The 10,524-nt window shown below is 44.6% G+C and overlaps 1 protein-coding gene across 1 annotated transcript; it reads left to right on the top strand.

Annotated features, from left to right (window-relative positions):
• Positions 1 to 8,306: 8,306 nt before the first annotated feature.
• LOC123728748 (protein mono-ADP-ribosyltransferase PARP14) lies at positions 8,307 to 10,167 on the top strand. Its single transcript, XM_045701430.1, has 5 exons — positions 8,307 to 8,856; positions 8,978 to 9,214; positions 9,351 to 9,575; positions 9,753 to 9,819; positions 9,922 to 10,167. The coding sequence occupies exons 1-5, from the start codon at positions 8,401 to 8,403 to the stop codon at positions 10,077 to 10,079; spliced, it is 1,143 nt and encodes a 380-aa protein (XP_045557386.1). The 5' UTR covers positions 8,307 to 8,400; the 3' UTR covers positions 10,080 to 10,167.
• The last annotated feature ends 357 nt before the right edge of the window (positions 10,168 to 10,524 follow it).

Below are 10,524 nucleotides of genomic sequence, written 5' to 3'. Positions count from 1 at the left end.
TATTAGTAGTAGTATTATGATGATTTAAACATTTGAACAAGTTGGGACAACCCTTCTGTTAACTACTGTACCTATCAATTATCCAGTAGTAGTAATTATGGTTCCTCAATATACATTTAACATATTACAACATAGGCTATGTGTTACAGCACTACTTTTGGTGTCCCCCTCAAGAATTGCTCTTGAGAAAATGTAATGTAATTGTCCCCTCCAAAGTTGATGTCAGATTTTCGCCCCTGGTTGTGGTTTAACATTGACATTTTTGTAGCTGCATTGATGCTTAAAGAAGTGTATGAGTTCCCTAAAAGTATATGAGTTCCACTGCAGAAGAAGAACGACAATGGCCAGAACAAAATCCAAACGACAAAATCCAAATGACAAATCCAGCCAACAAATGACAAACAGAAAATTAGGACAAAACAACCAACCACACCAGACACCAAAACGACCCCAGATTCATAACCCCAAAGCCAGCATGCAGGCCCCCTGAAGTCCCCTACCCCCTCAGAAGAACCACATCCCCTCCAAAACCTTTCCTCATACCACTCCCTACCTCCCCCCATTTTTTAACACCCCTGATCACTCCAGCTTAGCCCCTACGGGCCCAGATCTGTCCCCCCATGGTCCTTACTGCACCTGACCTTACAGCACAACTCCCCAAACCCCCAATTCCTTCCTAGAAACTGGCTCCCCCTCCTAGTCCCCCTTCACAACACAAACAACCCGCTAGAGGCCCTCATCCACCTCTGCAATTAAATGATCAAACCCGGAGTCCCCCAATGACCCATGACCTTGACAATACACTCAGAACAGAATGACTTTCTTCAGACGGCTGTTCATGTTTGCCTCCCCACTAGGGAATCCATCCATAGACGGATGTGAGTGGTTTGTTGTCAGGTGGGTCTTGGCCCTCTTTATTCCCTCTGTTCTCCAGCCATCATTGTCCAGCCTTGCCTCCACATCGCTGCCCCTCCACCACCAGCCCAAACAGATGGACATATTCTCCTCCACCCCCATCCCTCTTGCCCCTCTCCACCTCCCTCCCTCTTCCTCCCTATACACTTATACCTCTCACAGAACCAGACCAGAACCAAGAACCCCACAAAAGAAGAGGCGCGGAGGAAGGACCAAAGATATAGATCTACGCCCGGAGCGAGCAGGCCACAGCGGAGTACTGTCTTTGACCTGTTTTTAGTCAATCACTTTTTTGAGTAGTGCACTATAAAGGTAATATGGTTCCATTTGGGACTACACTACCCTGCCATTATCTTCAGTATTGAGCTTATTTTCTGGACTCCAAAGGTTTGACTGAAAATGGAACATTATATAAGTGTTGTATGTTTTACATTTTGTAATATTGTATTGACTGCTGCTGCTTTCTTGACCAGGTCTCACTTGCAAAAGAGACTTTGTGTCTCAATTGGTTTTCCCTGGTTAAATAAAGGTTAAATATAAATAGCATAAATATACCAATACAGTCAACAAATATGAATATGTTGCTTTTATTTGCTTGCTTGGAAATGAAGTGAAAGCATAAAAATAACATGGACAGACACTTTGTTCTAAGGTCTAAAAGTCCTCTTATAAGGAACTCTTTTCATTTACCTACTGTATGCAGCTCTCTTCTAAGGACTCATTCCTCTGACCCTTCCTGGGTCCTTCACAGCTAAACATAATGAACATATCTTTATTAAAACATATGTAATAAACATATAATAAACACAATCAATAGACATAGTACAAAATGTGCTACGTTATACACTTCTGCTCATAAGAAGAATGTTGGCTAGTGAAAGCTTTCGCAGAGCAAAATGCCCATACACTTCATTGCATTGTAGGGGCTGTATCAGAAGGGAGCGCTGGGCCGGCAGTCCAAGACACAGGTTGTTGAATCACGTCCACCATTTTGTATTACGGGGTATTACGGGGTATGAGTAGTGCTTCCAACCTCTTTAGTACATTTACTTTCCTGCATTCTGGGAAAGAGAAAAAAAACAGACAAGTCAAACTAGGCAGGTTGACGTTTATTGACACAAGTCTTGTCCTGGAAGCAAAACTGAACGATTTCCCCTTAGATAGGCCAGCTGCAAAGTGAAAATGGTCTATATTGTGTTGGATTTTAGCTTGAAATGTACGCTTTTTGTTGTTGTTGCTTTTGGTCTTGAAAAGAAAAGAAATAAAAACAATTTCCCTAAGAAAGCCTTATTTTGGGGGAAAATCCAACACCACACTGATTAACTGCCTCCTTATTTTCAAGCATGGTGGTGGCTGCATCATGGTATGGGTATGCTTGACTTTGGCAAATACTGGGAGTTTTTCAGGATAAAAATAAACTGGATGGAGCTAAGCACAGGCAAAATCCTAGAGGAAAACCAGAGTCTGGGAGAGGAATTCACCTTTCAGCATGCCAACACAAAGTCAAATCTTTGTGTTGGCTAAATCTACACTGGAGGAACTTACCAAGAAGACAGTGAATGTTCTTGAGTGGCCAAGTTACAGTTTTGACTTAAATCTGCTTGAAAATACATTGCAAATATTGTCAGCGCTTGAAGAATTTTGAAAAGAATAATGGGCAAATATTGCACAATCCAGGTGTGCAAAGCTCTTAGAGACTTACCCAAGAAGTCTCTCAACTGTAGATGCTAAAGGTGTTTTCTAACGTATTGACTCACAGAGCTAAATACTTATGCAATGACAATATATGAGTTATATAACTTGTATTAATCTTTGCTTTTTTCTTTTTTTTTTTAACTTTGTAACAAAATATGGAGAAATCCAAGGGGTGTGAATACTTTTGCAAGGTACTGTATATTTAATCTTTAAAATGTTAGTAGAAAAGTGCTGAAAAAGTGCCCAAAAAAATCTACCCATATTACGGATTCTTGAATATACAGTACTTTCATCCACATTTTTAGCATTTTCCATTTAAACACAAAGAACAACTGCCCCTACAAACCAACTAATACCTTTGAAAGCAGCCTATGTGGCATCAAGTGTCAAAATGTACAAAGTGTAAATAGGATCATTTTGGTCATAAAGGCATAGAACCTGTGCGTCACAACAAGTAAATTAAGGTTGGGTTTGGATTACAATTATGTCAACAATTCATGCCCCCTTTTGCCTAGTGGTGGAGCTCGTTTTGTATGGCCGGTGCCCTGGGTGGGTGGAGATTTTTTTCACAAGGACCAATGGAAGGGACTAAAATAAGCAAACTCTGGGGCACTGGGCCAGGCAAATAGAACTCGACCATTAACACGTGGTGGCAACGTGTTTTCTACAAAAATACTTGGTGAGTTCGCTTTGCGTGGCCCTGGGTCAGCGGAGAGCACTTCTTAGGAGGACCAATGGAATGATCGAAAATGAGCAAACCCCACCCACTTGGAGCACCTGGGTCATGCAAAACAAACTCGCCCACTGGAATGTCTTTCCCAGACAGTGGTTAGTAACATTACCTGCCCTTACTCGGGAAATAGCTACTCTGGTGAAAATGGCAGTCTTTGTCTAGAGAATCATTGTACCATCTAAACCTCTGAAATATATTTTCCCTAACCTAAAATATATTGTATCTGTTTGAAGCTGGTATAAATAGGGAAGCATATAAATAGTGCACATAGAACAGATCTACCGCTTCTTAGACTATCATTCAATGTTAATGAAAACTCTATAACTCACATTTATATGTGAATTTGGTCCAGTCGCCCCAAAAAGTTACACATTGCAGCTTTAAGGTCAGTTACAACTACTTCTGGTACAAAGTCACAGATACTTACAGATCCTTTGGAAATAAATGGTATATGTCTAGAAGGTATTCGGCACAGAGCAATACCAAAGTATTTCATGTAAGAACTGCGGAGGCCATGTGCACCTCACAAAAGACCTCATCCAACTTCAAGGGGCCCATGTCCAGTTTGACATTGCACAGAAAGTGCAACCCTTCTGGTAACTACTGTGCCTATCAATTATCCAGTAGTAGTAATTATGGTTCCTCAATATACATTTAACATATTACAACATAGGCTATGTGTTACAGCACTACTTTTGGTGTCCCCCTCAAGAATTGCTCTTGAGAAAATGTAATGTATTTGTCCCCTCCAAAGTTGATGTCAGATTTTCGCCCCTGTCCAGATGTGACTCATAATGAGATGCATGTGTCTGTAATAATGGTTGCCAGGTGTGCGTAAAGGTGGGTTGCCAGGACCTGTGGTTAGAAGACTGACGCAGTTGAGTGCTGGAGAGGGGTAGTGTGAGTAGACGTAACAGAAACACAACACTTTGAATGAATAGCCAAACATTTTTCATAAGTTTCTATTGATTACATTTATAAAAAAATAACTGTTAAAAGCATGCAAAACATACAAAAACCGACGTGTGAAAATGTAAAAGAAAATATGCTTGTGTTACAAAAGGTTAATTAAATAAAACGTGTTACTGCTAGACAGACAGTGTCTCTATGCAATCATTACCAATTTGGGGTAAAAAATGACCCCATTTGGTGCTTTTAAGAAACATTTGTTGGTGATTTTATTTTTATTTTTTTAACCACTACTACTATAACAACAACAACTACAAGTACAACAACAACTCATCCCTCTGTAACTCTTCCAGTCCAGGAGAGGGTACTTCAGAAACCTAATCATGTGTTGGAGATGCCTGGAGGACCTCTCTCCCTCACTTTGAGAGACAGCCTGGAGCCTCCACCCGCAACAACCTCTACAGTCAGCAGTCAGTCGGTGAGGCCAGACTATACAGACACACCTATACAGTACATGCAGAGTCACATAACCTGTTAGATAAGACTTTTATGTTCCATAACATGAGGTCCAAATACACAGACGTCAATGCACTATTGTTGTATTTACATCCCAGTAAACACAAAGTTTAGTCAAATATCATGGATCTGTCGATCAGGTAATAACTTTATTATCCCTTCAAATGAGGTCAAAATAGTCTGCACTGATTTTATTGCATGTTTGATTTTACTTGATGTTATAATAAGTAAAACAGGAATTGACAATATGAGGAATGACATTAAAATAAATTCTAACGAAAGAAATCTGTTCTAAACTAACAAAATGGACAAATGCCAAACCAGCTACTAGATTTATCAGATAATCCAGACGCAACTGTATGGTCGACCTACAATGATAAACGTAGATAAAGCCAAACATAATAATCATTAAAACCTCTTAGGGCTAGGGGGCAGTATTTTCACGTCCGGATGAAAAACGTACCCAATTTAAACAGGTTACTACTCTGTCCCAGAAACTAGAATATGCATATTATTAGTAGATTTGGACAGAAAACACTCTGACGTTTCTAAAACTGTTTGAATGGTGTCTGTGAGTATAACAGAACTCATATGGCAGGCAAAAAACGGAGAAAAATCCAAGCAGGAAGTGGGAAGTCTGGCGCTTGTAGTCCTTTCAAGTGATTGCCTTGACTGTTTTCAGTGACTTAGGGTTCATTTTGCACTTCCTAAAGCTTCCACTAGATGTCAGCAGTCTTTAGAATGGTGTTTGAAGATTCTATGGTGAATTTGAAGGGAATACCAGCTGTGGTAAACTGGTGTCACATTATAAGGCATGGGCTCAAGTCACGCGCAATGACTTGGGAGTGAGCTGAGTTCATATTCACTCCTAAAGAGAACGGATAGGTCCGGTTGGAATTTTATTCAAGGTATATGATAAAAACAACCTAAAGATTGATTCTATACATCGTTTGACATGTTTCTACAAACTGTAGTATAACTTTTTTGACTTTTCGTCTGCACTAAGTAAGCATGCACGTAGTGGATTTGGATAGTGAACCTAACGTGCGAACAAAATGGATTATTTGGAAATAAATATGAACTTTATCGAACATTTATTGTGGAGCTGGGAATTCCTGGGAGTGCCTTCTGATAAAGATAATCAAAGGTAAATGAATATTTATAATGTAATTCCTTAGTTTTATTGATTCCAAGATGGCGGGTTTCTAGTTGTTAGTGTCATCTGGGCTGTACTCAGATTATTGCAAATTGTGCTTTCGCCGTGAACCTTTTTTGAAATCGGACAAAGCGATTACATTTAGGAGAAGTGTATCTATAATTCTGTGCATAACACTTCTATATTGATCAATGTTTACGATGAGAATTTACGTACTGTGTGCGCTCATTGTGCTGATTCACTGGAAGGTTTGGAGGGAAAACATTTCTCAATATTACGCACCAGTGTAAAATGCTGTTTTTGGATATAAATATGAACTTTATCGAGCAAAACATACATGTATTGTGTAACATAATTTCCTAGGAGTGTCATCTGATGAAGATCGTCAAAGGTTAGTGCTTCATTTAGCTGTGTTTTGGGTTTTTGTGATGCATCTAGTTGCTTGGAAAATGGCTGTGTGGTGTTTCTTGTGAAGTTTATGTCCTAACATAATCTAATTTTATGCTTTCGCCGTAAAGCCTTTTTGAAATCGGACAATGTGGTTAGATTAACAAGAAGTTTATCTTTTAAAATGGTGTAAAATAGTTGATTGTTTGAGAAAATGGAATTATGAGATTTTAGCTGTTTTAAATTTGCCGCTCTGATTTTCCACTGGCTGTTGTCAAACTCAATCCCGTTAACGGGATGAGAATGGGAAGGGGTCCCATAGAGGTTAACAGTGGAATTACCCAGGACTTACACCTTTTTTCTCTGACTCTAGAGTCACCAGTCCCTCCCATTCCATCCCTCCCTCCCTGTCCAGACATCGCCACCTGGTGGCCTAGAGCATGAACTCCATCTAGACTCCTACCTCCTGCGATACCTGATGGAGAGCCCTGGGGCTGGAAGAGACCTGCAACAGCAGCTGTCCTCTCTGGGCTGCTCTGTCCACCTCTATCCAGAGGACGGGAGGGCAGTGGTCAGAGATTCAGGCCAAGCTGGGTCATGTGGAGATGAGATCGGGTTTGGGGTGGGACCATGGAAGGCACAGGTAGAGAGACTGTTCAAACAGCTCCAGGAGCAGTACAAATGCCACTATGAGGTAGACCCACGTAAGCTCCAGACTCTGTTGCGGAGCAGTACCCTGCGTTCGGAGGATGTGAGGGTTTACTGCGAGGCAGGGGAAGGGTTTGCGGTGGTGGTTGGGGAGGGGCCCGAGGTCCAGGCCAAGCTGAAGGAGCTGGAGGCCTTCCAGGCTCAGGGTCTGAGCTCCGGGAAGCAGGAGAATATCAGCACCACCTGTCGCCTGGGACAGTCCAAACTCCGTCTTCTAGGGAAAGTGATAGAGAAGGATCTAGGTGAGGCTGTTCCAGGGGTGAGGGTGACGCGCAGTAACTCAGCTCAGCTGGTGCTGGAGGGTTCAGCAAGTGAAGTCCGGACAGCCAGACAGTTAGTTACAAATAAGATCTCTCTGGTGCTGGAGCAGGTGGTGCCTGAGGTGTCCCCCCACCTTCTGTCCTTCCTGAGGGATGAGTATGGGAGGCCTGGGAACCTGAGCAGTCTGCTGGGGTTGGGACTCCATGTGGAGGTAGAGTTGGGGGATAGAGAGCTCCGTCTGTTCTCCCTCTCCTCTGGGAAATTGGACCAGGCTGAGAAGGATCTGCTGGGGGAGTTTGGGGAGGAGAAGATTGATGTGCCCAACTGTGCCGCCCTGCCATCTGGACTGAAATCCAAGCTTGAGAAGAAGGTCAAGGAGATGAACCAGAGCAGACACAGGGTGGTAGCCAGGTATGGTCCTGGGTGTAGAGTGCAGTTGCTGGGCCACATGAAGGAGGTTCAGGAGCTGAGGGAGGAGATCGGGGCCTTTCTGATAGTCCAGTGTGGAGGAGACAGTGTGTCTCCCTTACCCGGAGATTGCTGACCACCTACCAGAACTGCTGGAGACGATCGGTGTGGAACACACTGGGGTGACCCTCTACCCCTTAGCCTCAGCCATCCACCCCACTGTGGTGCTCTGTGGACCCTCTGTCCGGGTGACCCAGGTTAAGGACAGGTTGGGCCCCGCTCTGGCCTCCTTGGTCCACCAGACTGTGACCATAGATCAGCCGGGGGCGCAACGCTACATCCAGGGCATGGGAAGTGAGTACCTGGGAGTGGTGGGCCGCTCTCAACACTGCCTCATGCCGCTGCACAACCACGGTGGTACTGCCGGCGAAGCTAGCACCGGCCCGAGACTGGAGGAGATGATCACATCCACCAGCTATCGCCTCCAGTGGGGGCTGCAGGTAGTGGTGCGTCAAGGTGACATCACCATGGAACGCGCGGATGCGCTGGTGAACGCAGCCAATGAGGACCTGGATCACGCTGGTGGCGTGGCTGCAGCTCTAAGGCGTGCGGGGGGGCCTGGGGTACAGCAGGCCAGCAGGGATCTGGTTAGGCAGATAGAGTACCCACAGGTACAGTGGTAGAGACCACAGGAGGGAAGCTGCCTTGTAAGATGCTGCTGCACGCGGTAGGACCAGTAGGTGGCAGCGTAGGTGGGAATGAGCGCCCTCTGCTGGAGAAGACAGTAAAGGCAGCCCTGGATCTGGCAGAGACCCTGGAGCTCCAGACCCTGGCCATGCCCTGCATCAGCTCGGGGATATTCGGCGTTCCTCTGAAGGTGTGTTCTGAGGCCATAGTCTCTGCTGTGAGGGACTTTGGGAGGGAACAGCGCATCCTTACCAAGGTCACTCTGATTGATGTGAGTGGAGAGGCAGTGAGAGCCATGCAGGAGGCCTGTGATAGGCTGTTACAGGGTAAGAGGGAGTTTCCTGGGTGGGAGGTAGAGTCCAGCACCACCACTACACATGCTCCTCAGAGAGACACCACTGCTGCCTCCGCCAGGGGAACAGCTGCTCCAGAGGTCTGTGTCCAGGTGGAGATCATCCAGGGAACCATAGAGAAGCAGCAGGTGAGAGAGATACACACTGACATGGCCACAGCCTTGATTCAACAACACTCTGTGAATTATGTTGATTTCATACTGACTCAATGTTCTCTTTCTTTTTCTCTTTCCATCTCTCTCTCTGAAGGTGGATGCGCTGGTGTCCCCCATGGTTGGTAGTGACCCTCTCTCCTCCCGAGTGGGTAATGTCTTGTTGGATGCAGCTGGACCGGCGCTGATGACAGCGTTTCTGAGGGAATCAGGGGAACAGACTGCACCTGGTGACAACGTTCTGGTGGAGGGACTGTCTGGTCTCAGCTCTGGCCGTGTCTTCTTCCTCAGCTGTGCACACTGGGACAACAACTCCCAAGGACCAGCAGTACAGGTGTGTGTGTGTGTGTGTGTGTGTGTGTGTGTGTGTGTGTGTGTGTGTGTGTGTGTGTGTGTGTGTGTGTGTGTGTGTGTGTGTGTGTTGTGACCTTTGAACCTCCATTAACCCTTGACCTCTGGTCCTCTCTCAGGCTCTGAGGCAGGGTGTAAGGAAAATTCTGACCTCTTGTGAGAACCGGGGCTTCCCTTCCGTTGCCTTCCCTGTAGTTGGAACTGGTGTGGTTCTCCAGTTCCCTGACAACGTGGTAGCACAGGTTCTGCTAGAAGAGATCCGTAGGTATGAGCAGAACCGAGCGAGCAGAACCCCCTTCCTTGTCCGCATCATTGTCCATCCAAATGACACAGATTCTACCAAGGTGAGCAGAGACTTTTGAAGAAGGTCTCACTCAATGCATTGGGGAAAAAATCCTTTAACTTCAATGTTTCAGCCAAGCCATTTTATAATACTGTCATACATCCATAATTACAGATTATTTTCAATAATAACAGTTACAGTCCTTCATTGCAGTTGTATTGTTTGTTCTAATCTACAGGCTTTTCAGACTGCCCAGAATGCTTTGCATCTCACAGGGTTCGTATTAGGTACTCGACCAGAGCAAGGTGAGTTACAACACTTCACCCCCACCTTTAAATCAAATACATTATTACTATATGATTGATCCATTTGAAGATATAATGATGAACCCTCCCTATAAACATCAGGATTGGGCTGCTGGGGAAAACCGGAGGAGGTAAAAGCAGTGCTGGAAACACAATCTTCGGACAAGATGATGTGTTCCTCTCAGACAGTTCCTCCACCTCCTCAACACAGATATGTAAAGCTCATACCAAGAACATCAAAGGAAGAAACATCACCCTGATTGACACACCTGGATTCTTTGACACTGACATCCCTGAAGAGGAGCTGAAACCTAAAATAGTCAAATGTATAACAGAGTGTGCTCCGGGGCCACATGCCTTTCTCATTGTACTGAAAGTTGAACGGTACACAGTCCACGAGAACGAAGCCATAGCGAAAATCGAGACATATTTTTCACCAGAGGCCTTCAAATATGCCACAGTCCTCTTCACTCATGGTGACCAGCTCAATGGTTTGACCATTGAGAAGTTTGTCCAACAGAATGCTGAACAAGCTTGTGGAGAAATGTGGAGGCCGCTATCACGTGATCGACAACAAATACTGGAACACCAATCAGCAGGGTCAGTACAGGAATCAGTACCAAGTAGCAGAGTTACTCAACACCATAGAGAAGATGGTGAGAGATAACGGAGGAGGGTTCTACACCAACGAAATGCTCCAAGAGG

Source organism: Salmo salar, chromosome ssa18 (genome assembly GCF_905237065.1).
Source record: "Salmo salar chromosome ssa18, Ssal_v3.1, whole genome shotgun sequence".
In the NCBI taxonomy this organism is placed as follows: domain Eukaryota; kingdom Metazoa; phylum Chordata; class Actinopteri; order Salmoniformes; family Salmonidae; genus Salmo; species Salmo salar.
The sequence above is the reverse complement of the archived record's forward strand: the minus strand, read 5'-3'. Positions and strand labels throughout refer to the sequence as shown.

Bases quoted from the DNA above. Each gene is read 5' to 3' on its own strand.
- LOC123728748 (XM_045701430.1), top strand. From the start codon at position 8,401: ATGCTGCTGCACGCGGTAGGACCAGTAGGTGGCAGCGTAGGTGGGAAT. The intron at 9,215-9,350 runs GTGTGTGTGTGT...GTCCTCTCTCAG, and splicing joins CCCAAGGACCAGCAGTACAG to GCTCTGAGGCAGGGTGTAAG. The intron at 9,576-9,752 runs GTGAGCAGAGAC...TCTAATCTACAG, and splicing joins ATGACACAGATTCTACCAAG to GCTTTTCAGACTGCCCAGAA.